This window comes from Maniola hyperantus, chromosome 18 (genome assembly GCF_902806685.2).
Source record: "Maniola hyperantus chromosome 18, iAphHyp1.2, whole genome shotgun sequence".
In the NCBI taxonomy this organism is placed as follows: domain Eukaryota; kingdom Metazoa; phylum Arthropoda; class Insecta; order Lepidoptera; family Nymphalidae; genus Maniola; species Maniola hyperantus.
Window position 1 is genome coordinate 7417966 of NC_048553.1, and position 15961 is coordinate 7433926.

Sequence of the window (15961 nt, forward strand, 5' to 3'; positions counted from 1 at the left end):
GTCCCTGCTTCTCATCGCAACGAAAAGGCGTAAGGCGCACACCCGCACAGCCCCCGCGCTAACCCGCTGCGGGACAGCGCGGGTGACGAGCGGGTGTGCGCGGCGTCCCCCGCCTTATACCCCGATTACCATCTTGACCTATCGCGTACTTATTTCGTCCCTTAGTCTTTGTGTAATTTTTGCAATAAAACAAATTAAGTAATATTAAAAAAATCAGTATATTAAAAAAATGTAATAACATTCTGCAGTGTTAACATTTTTAAAAGCATAATATTTTGTACAAATATCGATAGTAAATTACTCATCTATCTTCTATCATCTAGTACCTACGTACTTTCAAAGGTTTTACGTTTCGCACAAATAGTACATGTAAGTATATAGAATAGGGCTTGTTTTTACTATATTTGAAAGGATGAGCGCACATTATAGACTTGTTAGCAGTTTTTGGTGCTATAGGTAAACCTAATTCTAGTAGTTAGGTAGATTCTATAAACCAAATTCCAAACCAGACAAAAGGTTTGTTCTGCTTGTCTGCATGTACATCGCACACAATATAAACAAATTCCTTGGAGCATAGATTATTTCAAAACTATTTTAAGAAATTGCACGGAAAAAAAATGCTTTAAACAAAACACAAGTTCGACCTACCAAGTACGATGTAACTAGTGTTATTACGGCACCTGATTAAAAAGCGGAAAGTTTTAGAAATTATAGGACTTCCGAGACCGTCAAGCGGCTTGACGTCGAAGCATGTAATTTTGTTTTGCTTGATCAAGCTGCTTGACGGTCGCATCAAGCAAACGGCACTTTTCTTATATCTCAAACACTGTCCGAACGTCGCGTTAAACAAAAATATAAAATCATCAATCTCCGTCAAGCACGTAAATGCTTGACTCAAGCATCAAGTAAACATTGTGAACGATCAAAATGCTTGGCTCAAGTAAAAATCTACGTGCTTGACGTCAAGCCGCTTGACCGTCTCGGAAGCCCATATTAAGTTTGCAGTAGTTTGTTAACATTTCATAGTCACCTTTGGAAATGCCATCCGACAGGCTTTCCCTTTTATCAATGTATTTATCGATCGCGACTCTTGATCGATTTTACTTATGCAAGATTGCTTAGGTATAATCGGTCAAGGTTGCTGTGCTTTAGAAAACGAAAGTTGTGCCTTTTCTATTTGATTAATTATAATTGAAAAAAAATCATTCGTAATTTGATGGCCAAAGTTCATCGGTACTTTGGTCCGGCAGCGGGGGCAGCCTCAAGTCTCCCGAGCTTCGGCAGATGTATCTGTAGTCTTGTATAAAATGCAAAAGCGTCCAAGTAGTGTAACCGAAAATAATAGTGAAAAATAATTGAAGTAGAATACTTGCTGACATTTTGAACAGAATATTAATTTGAATTAAACTTTTTGTATGGAGACTTGGAAACTTGTAAGTATAATTTAAAATTCACGAGAATAAACAACGAAAATGACGTGGAAACAAATTCAACGTTAAAAACTCACAACAGGAACGTTTAAAAGATCAATAAAGCTTCTTGGAACATATGAAGATGTTTCCATTTTCAGTTTTGTACGTTGGGACCTATGATGTCGTAGAAGCATTTCACTAGGTAGAATAGAGCAAAAGTGAAAATTATTTGGACAAAAGCGTCACAAAAGATATTTGGCGACGTTGTAATAAACTGTGTAGATATATTATTCGTGGCAGGTTTGTCCATTACATTACTCGGAGCCGTACTCCTGTACTTGAAGATATAATAGAATTTTATTTTTCTATAAGAGAATTTTTCACCGAGAAATACGGCATGTTGTTGAAATACTTGTTAGATGAGTATAGGGAACTCAGTTCGATTGAAGGATAAAAGTATTATAAAACAATAGTAGAACGATATGGATTTACTTTGATTGCCGATAATTTCGAAAAAGTTAAGATTAGTCAACATTTTAACATAGTGTTAAAGAAATAAAATAACCTTAGGGGTATAATTTATGTGTCACTAGCCGAGTTTTCCTCCTACTGTCTTCTGAATCCTCTGTTGAGGCCTTGAGGGTTTCCACGTCGTTGTGTATAGTTATAACCTCTGTAAGGTCTGCCTAGGTCTGATCGTGTGTAGTTATTTTCTTTTGGCGGGTTGCTTGGGCTTATTGAACTGGAAGCTGGCACACTTGGGGATGTGGCGCTCGGCCGCGGATTGGTTGAAGCGTCGCTTGCAGTGAGGACACGGTACGTAGTCGCGGTTCTCTGACGGAGGCGGTGGTGGTAGGTCACTGAGTTTACCTGGAACACATTGGGTGTGATGAAATGTTGATAGCAGCAGGCGTCATAGAAGAACTATTTCAGAATCCAATGATAAAGGTTGTTGATCGCAAAAATCAGTCAGTTAAACAATCGTCATTCTGTAAAACTGATTGATTAACTAGCATAGGTACCCCATATTGTGAAATTAGCTGATTATCCGTAAACGTTTACACGTAACACTAACCTCCTGCTTCAAGATGAGCCTTCACCTGCTTGGCCGCGCGGATAGCTTGAATGAACTCCTCGTGTTTCTGCCTCCAGTTGCTGCTCAGAGATTTCTGTTGCACCTTCGTGGTTGACGGAGTGCCCTTACGGAGTTTATTGATAAACGGCTCCGCTTCTGTGCCCTGTTATGAGAACAATTAATTTTCATAAGTAGATAGATTATATTTTCTCTGGCAGACCAGCTTCAGCCGTGGCTAGTTACCACCCTACGGGCAAAACCGCGCCGCCTAGCGATTTAACGTTCCCGTACGATGCCGTGTAGAAAAACTAAAGGGTTAAATAAAAACTGCCACACCCCTTCCATGTAAGCCCGCTTCCATCGTAGACTGCATCATCACTTACAACCAGGGTCCAGATGAGATTGCAGACTGCAGTCAAGGGTTAACTTGAGTCTGAATAAAAAAAAGGTATTTAAGCAAGATTTTTAGCTGCTGAAAAAAAGGGCAGTATGCAGTACTCACGGCCAGGCGGTGCTTGAGCACGTCGAAGGGCTTGCGCTTCTTGGTGTGCGTCTTGCGGCAGATCTCCTGGTGCTTGGGCAGGCGGTCGGGCGCGAAGTGTCGGCCGCACACCGGGCAGCCGCCTTCGCTCGGGACGGCGCTCTTGCTGGCTGACGGAGCTGCGCGGGGTTTGTTTGAAGCGCTTGGCGGCTGTGAATTCCGAAATAGAACACGAGCGTATAGACTTACTTTTTTTGTTCAAGATGACTTACTTCTGACGACAAATTTGTCTGGTAAAAGCATTGATGGTCTAGGTCCAGACGCACAGCACGTACGAAATATTGTAGGTACCTACATCTACGTTTAGAAAGAGGTTTCGCTTCGTAGAGCATTGTCTACCTATGTGACGTTTTGTCGGTATCAACAACGCTCTACGAAATCTCTTTCTAAAGGGCGATGTACAATATTTCTTGACGGGTACGGATTCATATTATTGTTCATTCTTGTCGCTAGTTCGTTACAAATTAGGTATAGTTTTTACATTTCACGAAGACGAGTGGCTCATGCTTGTGTTTAAGTCGTATCGTTATGAGTAAGGCACACGAAATCTGTGCGTTTGTGAGCGCTTGCTCACGACGGATTGGTCCGACATGCACGCACACTTACGCAATGCTCTTGTCAACAGATGGTCAAAAGCTACATACTCGTAGAGTAGGTCGGTATGTCCAAATGAATTTCTCATAACTCGAAATCGCGAAACAATTTTAAAGAAACAAATTAATATGTACCTACCTACTTCAATAAAGCAATCAATTTAAAATAATGTTTACCGTGGCTGTGTTGTTTTTAAGTACCTGCAATAAAAATATTTTTAAACTGGTGTAACGTAGTCTTAACATTATTATAAGATCCATAAATAGGCCTAAATGTTATAAAATATACCTATATCTAACATTTTTGAATAATTATCTACGGGCTCTCGGCTATATTCATCGATATATTAAAATATTCCAGTGATAGGTATACCACACACACATAGCATTGGTTGTGCCAGATTGGTTGTGTCCGATTCTTCTTCTGCCTGAGACCTTTTGGCTTTAATGCTCAAGTATTGGTGGTGCCGGGATAACCAAACCCTTAAGTAGCAACAACTGGTGATGTGTGGCACAAAATTCAGAGAATAAACGTTTTTCTTTCTATCTTTATTTCTCTATAAGTACATGTACAATTATGTCTGTGGGCATTCTGTGGGATGTTCTGTGTTTTCGGGCCAATAGAGGAAAGTAACATAAAGAAACACTCACTGGAACTCGCTGCATGACCCCCTTGGGCTTACTGCTCTCCCGCGCTGGTACCTGACCGATATACCCGCTTCATTAGAATTTCGTAAACAACCATCAATTATCACTAAAAAATTTAATTTAATTTTTAAGGCATCAATACATTATGAAAGGTGTGATGACATTGATTGAATCATCATTGAATTTGCGTGATTTTTGAATTTGGAAACGTCAATTATTATTTTTCAGTTTGATAAAGTGTCTAGTTACTTATTAAATCTTTTTTCATGAAGGTGTTCTATGACTATGGAAATCTTCGTTTTTGAAAAAAAAATCTTCCCATAGTACATATATGATATAACGCGTAAAATTTAACTCCTCACGCGCCATTTTAACTTTTTGTGTCAAATCATGTCAAAAGTACGATTTTAGTTCTTATTTTAAAGGTGAACAGTACCTACCTACTTTTAACATGACAATTGACCCATAAAGTTAAAATGCCGCGTGAGGAGTCATTTTGTGCGGACTTTACCCTATTTTCGCTGACAACTCTTCTTGGTGGAGTGGGCGCTACTGCTGCAGGTTTACTTTTCACTGGACTTTTAGGCCTCTGTGCAGCAACTGGACTTCTGGAAAACATACCTTGATTCTAACATGCACTAATATGACTAGTATAGCCTTGTTACAGAGACTTGTACCTAGTAGGTAGGTACCTACCTACTTAGTTACAGAGAGTAAAATTTTACAATCTACGGATCTAATCTTTAAACAAGTCTCAATTTTCTGTTCACGATATGGTAATTGAAAGCGGTGATAGTAAATGTGAAAAGTGGGGAGTTGGGGGCTCGAACACGCACCCCTAACTAGACAAAGGTGTGGAAAATCTGCCCCCAGATTGGTTCGTCAGCTAACCTTACGTTTCCCGCGCAGTAGGAAAGAACAACCTTGTAACTTGTGGCCAACCGAAGTTTCGGCTTTGGCCACTTTCGGCCAAAAAAAACCACCTTCGGCTTCGGCCAAAATGGGCCGAAGTTATCTTGAACTGAATTTCTTTAACTTCGGTTAGAAATCGGAACCTGGACGTCACGTTTCATTTAGTGTCGTCCAGCTAGTCGATTGGCCCAGAGGTCTTTTTACCTGACGCTAACTGTGCTTTGATGCCTTACCTTCTCGGTGGCCTTTTAACTTCGACGACGGGTTCAGGAGATCGCGGCGAGGGCGTAGGGGCGAGCGCCTCAGGGAATGTTTCATTTTCAATCATTTCGTTGTTGTCATTATCTACGTGATCCCTTTCGTCTACTGTTGGAATTATCTCGCCGTTGCTTTGTGGCTGAGGAAAATAAATTATTTATACAATAAATTACGACTAATTAAATTATAAAAAGCGAGTTACTTAATAAAAACGTGTCAAATTACGTGTTAGTGTCTGTCTGTCTGTCTGCTACGTTTTCACGGTCCATCAGTTTATTCGATATTTACGAAATTTGGTACCTACCAGATATCTTAGGTAGGTACATCCCAGGTACGGACAGACTACTTTTTGCCCCGGCAAATAAAAGATTTTTACGAAAAACCACGTAGACGTTGCAAACATTATCTATTGGTAGGTAGGTACAGAGATAGCTTACATATAGAGATAGAGACGGACATAGGATAGGATTATTTTCATTCCGGAATATTAAAGAGTTATCTCGGGATTAAAAATATGTCAAAACCTTCCACGTTGACGAAGTAACAAATAAATTTATGATTTTCCAGGGTAAAAAGTGGTCTATGTCCGTCTCGGAATGCAAACTATCTTAGTACCATATCGGTTAAACGAGCCCTTTTGCATTATATTAGAATGGAAACTACGAGTATGAATTAACCGTATTTAGTTAAGGTTATATCAGGCCTAATTGCGTTGCTAACCTGCCACTTATTAGTTGCTGCTGTAAACAGACTGTTTAGTTTAGTTGTCTTACCATAATTTTCTGTGTATTCAAGTCCGTTTCGTGATTGTGGTTAAGGTCGCCGGAACCATTTACCATATTGTCTATTTTCTGGACCTGAGGAAAAGAAAAATTATGAACCTGCGTACGTACGTAAGTCTCCTCCTTATGCTGACCTAGTAACACCTAATAGTTTTGAGCACACCCACAACAACGCCACTTATTGGGAGATAAGGTTTTCGATCGAGTCTGAAATCCACCTTTTGTACATATTTATTGCTTGTGCAATAAAGTGGAAAAAAAGTTTGCATATTTAGTTTGAGAAAGAAGTAAAAGCCTGCCTTTCCTTAAGAATGTATGTAGGTTTATGGACTATAAAGAAGTTTCCATTTACCTGAGTGGTACTTTGTTTCTTAACACTATGGGTGCTGAAGTTCGTGTGTGTTTTGGCAGTCTTTTTCTCCACCGAGGTCTTAGTGGTTGAGGAAACTTTGGTGTAGCCATTCGGCAGGGTTTTCCGTGGCGGAGTACGCTCTGTGTTCTGAATTGGTTGGAGTGGATAGCTTTTATCGATGCCTTTTGTACGCCTTTCTTCGAACATTTGTCGCACCTGAGAATGTATGGGAGAACGTTTTGGATCAATTTAATATCCTATTGACATAAGGCTGCGGGATTGCGGTAGAATGACAGCTACACTACACTGTCACGATCGCAATCACCTCTGATTGGTTGATGCTCACTATCACTATTGTTGTGAGCAACAATGCATTGTTGCAACAAGAATCGCACAAATTCAGCCAATCACAACAATTGAGATTGTAATAATTATTGATGCCGCTTTTAGGCAATCGCCCTACTGAAGGGTTTTACTTACTTAGAAATGCATTCTCTAATGTACCTACTTACTATTAAGATGTCTGTTGATTTGGATAATTTACCTTGTCAAAACTAGGTAAGATGTAATTTGAAATCCAGTAGGGTAAAGCTTTTTATGCATTGTGTATAAAATCTTTTACTATTTATCTCACTCACTCACATACGCGCTGCTCAGTCGGCGTAGCCGCGCTGCTCTGTCGCAAAGCCACCCTTACACCGTTTGGGTGTAAGGTTGCATCCATCCACAGCCACAAGTTCCCCATTTCAAATATTCAAACGTCCGATAAGAAGCTTTGCTTCAAACTTTGGTCTAGACAGTGCTTTTATGCCTGTCTGCAGTCACGTGATCTCTACTCATGTGCTGAAGTGCACACTACTGCTTAGTGAGTAGTAATGGTACCTATAATATTAGGAACATATTCAATTTGTTTTGTACCTTTCCCGGGTGGTGCGTGACGAGCGCTTGCGGCGGAGTGGCCGCCACGCCATTGCTGGGCGAGTGTCGGACGCGGTCGAGTGCCCTCGCCTGTTGCGCTTCGTACAGCGAAGCGATTTTCAGCTCACGCTCCTGAAGTTGCTTTTGTTGAAAGCGTGCCTGTTGAAAAATATTCTTTAAATGTGTTGTTGTATCACGCACAACAGTCGAAACTACATATACTTAAGGGTATGAAACCGTGTAACACCCATCTCCCATCTCTAAACCACCACAATACTTAGGTATCTAATATAACCCTTCAGATAATAATTGTACTTAATAGTACTTTTCAGGTACCTACTTGATAATACCAGTACTAATTTCTATATTCAATCCAAGTATCACCTGAAACTTACATTGAATACGTATAGAAAACGGAAGTAGGTAAGTGTGGAAACCTGCTTTAAGCATTGTTGTACTTAGGCGTAGAATTTTCGCCCAATTTTTTTATTATATGTAGGTACTTACTTACCTATTATAAAATCTCACAAAAAATCCTGTCTGTATATTTTATATTTGAATAAGTACCTACTCGAGAGGAAGATCTGCATGTACTATGTATACATCTTTTGTTGTACGAAACACGCTTCAAGTCCAAATACACTTTCAGAAATAAAATACATTTATTTAGGTAGGGTCTACCAATCCGCACATGGCCAGCGTGGTAGACTATGGCCAAAACCCTTCTCACTCTGAGAGGAGACCCGTGCTCTGTAGTGAGCCGACGATGGGTTGATCATGATGATGATGATGATTTAGGTAGGTCTGCATAGATGTACCTATGTATGTATACCGGTACTTTATTGCACCACAAAACACAAATGACAAGTATACGATATCAAATTTAGAATACATAAAATATACGACCTTAATAATCGCAAAATGATGTAGAAAACAAGAGGGTGGGAGGTCGGCGCCCACGCATCGCTGCGCTCGCGCTCCACAACCTGCCCGCGACTTTATTGTTCTGTTGAGCACCGGCTACCGCTTCCGTAAGATATTGCGTTATTGAAGGTCAGTGTTTACAAAATCAATTAATTTCAAAGACTTGCTAGTTGCTATATATGCACATGACGGATAAACTTACGGACATAAGTAATATCAACTTACCTAATACATTACAGCTTATAGAACCTTGATATTTTGCATGTAGGGAGGATCTGCACATACCTAACGTAGACCCCCCAAAGAAAAGATTTCTATAAATTACTACACCCGAGTGTTGCGGGGCACACTACAAGCATCTACAAAATACGGTCAAATTATCAAAAAGTTAATTAGTACCTCTAATTACGATTGAAGCTCAATAAAATATTGAAGAAATTAAATAATCTATCTAAATCTGAAGTGATAAAGTGATAAAGGCATCTTTTTCACACTAAAAATAAATCGTATGATTTAAAAGTTGTTTTTAAGAATTTTATTTTTAGTGTGAAAAAGATGCCTTAATCACTTTTAGACAGTTTTCATTTGTTCAATATTTTATTGAGCTTCTAACGTAAGTAGAGGTTAAATAAACACAGGTTAAAATGAGGGTGTTTTTTTCCTCTATAATATAAACAAGGAATAAGGCCGGATTTTTCGAAATTCCCACTCCACGGGATAGGGAATAAATCTATAATATAAACAAGGAATAAGGCCGGATTTTTCGAAATTCCCACTCCACGGGATAGGGAATAAAGTGGATTCATATTTTTTCCGAGCGTAGCCGCGAGCGGTCGGCAGTAGGTATATAAGTTCAATTATTGACAATGCTCACTGAAAATTTTATTGTAATCGATGTGGCCATCGGAATTGATTAGCGTGTAAGTACACTCAAACGATCGCAATTCTCTTCAATTAACGGAGCAAGTGAGTAGGTATGCTTGTCACAGTGTCCGTTCTTTATAAAACTAGGATTTGTCATAATATTATAAGTATCAAATGTTCAGGAAGATCTATGATATAAGTACATAGGTTGCTATAAGGGTAAAATTTTCTCTGTGATCCCCTCATATCCTTATATCATTATGATCGACCCATAGCCGGCTCATTATGAGACACGGGTCTCTCAGTATGAGCATGGTTTAAAACCATAGTCCACCAAGCTGGCCAAGTGCGGATTGGTAGACCAAATCCTTATAGATATCTACTATATTATTATAGGTACCTGCCCCAGTATGACTATCAATCGTTATAACGATTTAACGGACAGGATTATATGAAAATCATGGTATCGATCTATTTCTGCCGTCCTATTTCTAAAAAGCGCTAACTGCAAAAAATAGTTTTTGAGTTAAAGCTTTCCAGTTTCCGTATTTGAAACTTTCCTACCTACAGTTCTTGTTCAGTTCTTGTGCCACTTGCGAAAAAGTACTCTTATCAGTATTTACTTATTACAGTAGGATAAAGACAAGGGATCACAATCAAATTCGCTTCGCCCAAGTGGCCCGGTTTGCACACATATACACAAATCTATGTTTCTTATTACGAAATGTAGAAAAAAGTTTTATAATATCAACAACTTCACTTTATTATAAATCTTAACACTTGACCATAAAGTTTAATAAAAAATATTTATATTTAAGACCTTCAGGCTAGAAAAGAGGTAGGGTTAATTATGAGAACTTCATCGTACCAACCCTGTGAGCTATTGAGGTCTCGAGTATGAGTTGGTAGATACTTTACATCAGTGACAGATCACGATTCACGATTATCTAAATGAGCACAATTAATATGTAGAGTGGCATTCTTGTTACTGTTAGGCAGTCATTACAAGGATCCTGATGCCGGTTAGTTAGTATTGAACAACGTAGGTTTAATGGACTCTGAATACTGATACATTTAGTGTTTAGTTACATCATGAGACGTCAGGAATCCTTATAATCTATAGTAGACTTATGAGAGCTCATAGGGAATTTTGTGGAGGAGCTCGAGTAAAAGTTAAGTTCTACTGGAGGGTTAAATTTACCTAAAAAGCTAAACTTGACCTGTTCCGTGTCCTCAGGTCAAAATTTAAGATGACATAAGCAAGCCTAAATACCTACCTTCTGTGCCTTATAGTACCTACTACCTACCTACCTAACTGTTATGAGTGCTGATGTCCAGATTTTTATTTATTTCTTAGTCCAGTATGTATTAAAAGTATTGGGGGTTACGTGAAAAACAATTTCAGCTCGCTGCAAGGAGCGATCTGCCAGGTAGGTCTTTACCACGAAAAATCTTAATCACACGGGAAAAAAGAATATCGAATAAGTCGTAGTCAACAGCTAGTTCTAAATCTTATGGAAATAGATATTTAAATACTGAAGTGTTATCTAAATATACACAGATCTTAGTCTTAGAGCTAGTTTTATGGCATCAGGCATTAACGATAATTTAGATATCCTTAGTCCAAGGCAAACGTCTAATGGCGGAGGAGCTCTCGAACAATGACCATACAAGGCACATAATATACAGTGTTTATGACTCATTGGCAGTCATCGACCTTAGCTCGTGATAGGGAACATCACGCTTTGCTACATAGCGTTAGCGTTTGAGCTTCACTGCGATTTTTGTATAATCGGAAATCTAATATTTGAAACCAGTTTTCAGCATAGTTTAGTGGGCAGACAAAAAGGCGGCTCTCACGATATTTCAATTTAAACACAAGCTATGGACATCAACTCTATTAAGACTTAAAAACCTTGATTTTAAAAAAGGGAGATAGTTGCGTATCAGTTATCATCACGTAAGTACAGAAATATATTGTAATATTTCGTTGATATTATATTTCTGCGCTGTCCAGTGATATATGGTTAAAGACAATCACAAATTTTGCATTTATCATTTTCAAAGGGTCATCTTCAAATACCCTTAATGATCACGAGGAATATTCGAAGCATCGATACCTAGCTCATGATCACAGCGTGCGTTTTAAAATGACTAATGAGAGGAAATGATAAGAAGACTAACGGAGCGGCTCTCTAAGACTTTGATTTTGGAATGTTTTGATTTCAAAAAGTTTATGTAGAGATACCATCGAAATTATGGTTGGGGACTGGGGTATCAAGTACAACAGGGGCTCGCTCTAGTCAGGAATTTGGCAACCAATTTTTGCTAGTTAAGATTCAGCAAAATACTCTCACCCGCCCCGGCTTCGCTCGGGTGGAATTTAGGAAATCGACGTGGAGCTTGAATTTCCAAAAAATCCCGAAACACGTATTTCTTCATTTGTGACCGGAAACCAAAATATAAATTTTCATGGAAATAACTTGAAAAATGACGGATTTCCATTCAAACTTTCATCTGTTAGCCCCCTTGGTAGTAGAATTTTCTAAAATCGTGAAATACGTACCTACCTATTTTTTATTTTTAACCGAAAGCTTAAATACTAATTTTGATCGATGTAACTTTAAAAATGACGGACTTTCATACAAACTTCCATCCCCCATTTAACCCACTTAGAGGTGGAATTTCAAAAAATCCTTTCTTAGTGGATACCTACTCTCTACAAAGAACATACCCTCCCATGTCTCTAGGACCAGTGGTTTAGGCTGTGCGTTGATATATTATAAGTCAGTCAGTCAGGACTTTGAATTTTATATATACCGAAGTAGGTACCTACATATTTTATTATTTTTAAACACAATGCCAGGTAAACTTATCTAGACGACCTTACTCAGCGAATGCAATATGATACAGTAAAATTTGATCTTATTCCAAAGGTGACAAAACAAAAGGTTTATTTTTACAATCTCGTTTCGCATTCTCCATATACGGTGCTGAGTCAGAACTCGCATGGCAAGGCGTGTGATGTAACAGTGGGCTGACTAAGTTAGCGTGCCGTGTTTATTGTTATAGCTTTAAAGGACTGTTAGGTATGTAAATTGTTGATTGTTAACTCTTGTGGTATAGGTGTCTAGGTTCGTGAGCACGAAATAACATTTTTACGGTTCTAGAGTCGGTCAGCACAGAGTTTGGTTCGTTTACCGATATTTTTTGTCTATTCCCGTATATTTGACTGTCGGCTGTCGCATTCTTATTATTTTTGCGTATGCAGAGAAATCTTAACTAACCCATATATCACAGTGAATGCGGAAGTAGAATTCTGAACTATTGACCCAGTAATACCTCAAAAGTCATAAGTCAAACTCAAATAATTTATTCAAAACAGGTAGGTACCTACTTAATAGTCACAAAACAAAATAAAGTATTTGCACTTTTTGATTGTCAGTTGTTAGATATGTTAGATGATATAGTGCTATTGTTAGAAGCTACGAGGATTCTAAACGCGATCAGATCTGAGAAGAGCCCATCAAACTCAGCCGGGTACCTATTCTTTTTATTATCACCACTTCACCTAAGAATGACTCCTATACATTTTGGAATAAATACCCTTCCGGAACTTTGGAAATTGGAGTCTCCAAAATGTACTTACATTACCCGGCAGAAGATATTGTACATCGACCTTTAGACTTTCGTAGAGCGTTTTTCGAGACCGACAAAACGTCTGTATGAGTGACTGAGACAACGCTCTACAAGCCGAAATCTTATTCTAAAGGTCGATGTACAATATTTCTTGCCGTAATTGTAGCCGTAGTATCTACCCATGTGACTTTATATTTTTCACAAAAGATGCGTAGGAAGCATTTCTTTCTATTGTTGTTTCAATTTTCATGTTTGCTATTGATTTTTAGGCAACGTTATAAAGCAATAAGTAATTACCTACGAGTAGGTAAGTAGATTCTGTCGTAGCTACAAAAACTTGTTAAGTAATTAGATATCAGAACTCGAATATCAAACTTTAAACTATTGTCATATTCATTTACTCAAAGGTCACCGGTTGAAAGAAATAAATAATTCTTAGGTTTTGTTAAAATCGATACTTATTAGATACCTACTTCCAAAGACAACTGTATTTCAGTAAGTAATTTTATACTTTAGTTAAAATAATTTTACTTCGAGAAGTTTTGGCAGAATCCATACGATAATCCATACGGTAGTAGAGCTTATTAATAAATAAGTAGATACCTATAGATACTAGTGTTTACATAAAATCTATACTTACTTACCAGTTACCACACATAAAGTGTGCACAGAAAATATGAAAGTGGAAAGAATAACAATAAAAATATTTTTTTCGGAAATCGAAATATCAATCAATTATTTCGATTTTTATAAAAAAAGCTAAAATTAAATTTAAGTATATTAAGAAAGGAAGTTTTATTTGAAGATAAAATTACCTGAGAATCAGGTAGAGTTAGCCAGCCATTCCTTATTTCCGTAGGATCAGCTCCTTTCAGAGACGCAGAAGCGATGCGCGGACGTATCTTCCAATAATTAGGTTTCCACCAGTTACCACGATCTAGGCTCTGCGATAAGTCATTAGACTCCATAGTTGATACTCCGAATGAACTAAGATCAGTTCTCAAAATTCTTGGGTATAGTGAAAATAGCGACACAAAATCCTCCAAAGTTTCGTAAGTATAACTAAGTAAGACACAAAAACATAATAATTAATAATTACTGCTATGCAAAAATTATTTAAGTAATATCATCAATAAGGAAAGAAGAAAAAGAGACCATGAGATTAGGTATGTAAATTACTTAGTTATAATTAATCATTTGTCCAAATTGTTACGCTAACTTTTAATAAGATGAAGATTTTATCATAGATTAAATTATGTAACACAAGGAACAAGAAAACATAAGTTGTACAAATTCACAATAAGTCTATTATTCAGAACCTTATTCGTCCACGATCAGAACAGAAAAGGATTTCTCTACTATCGTTAAGTTTGAAATCCTTGAATGCAATATTAATACTGAAGGAAAGACGTCAAGTCGCCAACACGCAAACACACTTTCAGGAGTCTAAAAAATAAATACGTCCAAGACCAAGAATTTCAAAAGCTGAATGAAGGTAGACCTGCCAATGAGGGCAACTGTTTGTTTATTTCGTTGTCTAGCAACAGTACACGTGGTAGTTCCAATGTCACGGTGTGAATAACTCATGACCTCGAGAATTACCGCTAACTTGACCCTGTTAAAGTTTAACTTCGATCTTTAGTAGTGCCTATTGCTAGTGTTTTAAGACACCTGCATTACTAGAGGTAGAATGGAATGGAGAAGGGAAGTTAAGCTAAATTACAACTTGGGGAAGGCGTTTTAAGGTTGGGAATGGGAAAACAGTTTGTATTTGCATTGATTTGCTCGTGGTAGATAAGTAGGTAAACAAAGGTGGGAAATTGATGGTAGAGTTACTTGCGGTTTTGTCTACGGATTGGTTTACTTAGTTTGCACTGCGCTGATATTACATTGACAATGGAATATCAAATAATAAACAATTAAGATTTTATTATTAAAATAACAATAGTAATTTAAATCTTTAAATTGAGATCGTTGGCTAAGTAAAACTCATTTTAGGTACAACAGTTAATTGTTAAACCCCCTTTGCATTCTTACTTTCTTTTCTAGTGGTTTTCAAGTGGCTCCGTCGATGCGTCGCGCAAATTTTATGGGTGTATTCATGTGCCTCAAGGTCCTCACATACGGTATACCATCAAGTACTATATCGTCCAATGTATAAGATAGCTTAAGGCTTGATAAAAGGCATTTTGAAGCAGTGACAGAATCACTTGACGATTCTAAAGCGCTTTGTAAAATATAAATATTTGAATAAAAAACTCTTTTATTCTGCTCTACCCTACCTGTAGTTCGTCCAATGTAAGTTTGTCATGCAAACTGACATCCCCACCAGGTTAAGTTTGCATGATCAAGACAATAAACCTACAACCATTAGGTATACAAATTGGTTGATATACGTAGGTATAGTACGCGACAGGTCGAGATGGCAAACGGGCAGGGAACGCCCCGCACAACCCCCACGCTAATCCGGTGCGGGCGAACGCGGGTTTGCGGGGCGTTTCCCCGCCTTTCTCATACCTCAATTGCCATCTCGACCTGTCGCGGACTATAGGAACCTACTCAATGGCAATGGCGTGTAGCTTATATTTAGTTCAATACTCGATACCTACTATAAATAAAGCGAAGCTAGAGATAACGAGAAGAAGTAACAGAGAAAAGAAGAAGGAAGAGCGAAGAGTTAGTCCAGCGATTAGCAAGACGTGCTAACTGCTAACACGCCTCAAGTGAAACAGGCGTGTGCGGAGTAAGTCGCCGCAAGTAACTTCAGCTATGGTGACTTTTGTTCTCGTGACAATATAAGCATCAGTTGCTAACATCTCTGTTATTCCAATCCCAGAGTCATGTCTTAGCCTGTAACAACAATTATTATTAGCTATAGGGGATGGTATAGGTTTTATGACAATGAATTAAGGTCGATTGTAGATTGAAAAGTGCCCACTCCACGCAGCTGGTTCAGGCTATAAACATGCTACAAGCAGGCTGGGCTGATTCATAATCTCTTCCTTGTAGGGCGGCCTTTGTTGACGTCATCACTTTCATTTCT

General features: G+C 38.2%; 1 protein-coding gene across 3 annotated transcripts in view; it reads right to left on the reverse strand.

Annotated features, from left to right (window-relative positions):
* Window positions 1-199: 199 nt before the first annotated feature.
* LOC117990460 (zinc finger C2HC domain-containing protein 1C) overlaps window positions 200-15961 on the reverse strand; it is a 31504-nt gene continuing 15742 nt past the window's right edge. Inside the window, exons 2-11 of one of the 3 annotated variants that reach the window (XM_034977911.2) lie at window positions 7492-7650; window positions 6574-6789; window positions 6213-6296; window positions 5415-5578; window positions 4781-4877; window positions 4273-4323; window positions 3799-3822; window positions 2990-3187; window positions 2488-2650; window positions 200-2282 (exon numbers count right to left, since the gene is read on the reverse strand). In XM_034977911.2, coding sequence (XP_034833802.1) covers window positions 2119-2282; window positions 2488-2650; window positions 2990-3187; window positions 3799-3822; window positions 4273-4323; window positions 4781-4877; window positions 5415-5578; window positions 6213-6296; window positions 6574-6789; window positions 7492-7650 — 1320 coding nt within the window. In that variant the 3' untranslated portion in view covers window positions 200-2118. The remainder of the gene's footprint in view (window positions 2283-2487; window positions 2651-2989; window positions 3188-3798; window positions 3823-4272; window positions 4324-4780; window positions 4878-5414; window positions 5579-6212; window positions 6297-6573; window positions 6790-7491; window positions 7651-15961) is intronic. The other 2 variants (XM_069504731.1, XM_069504732.1) reach the window with 2 other exon arrangements.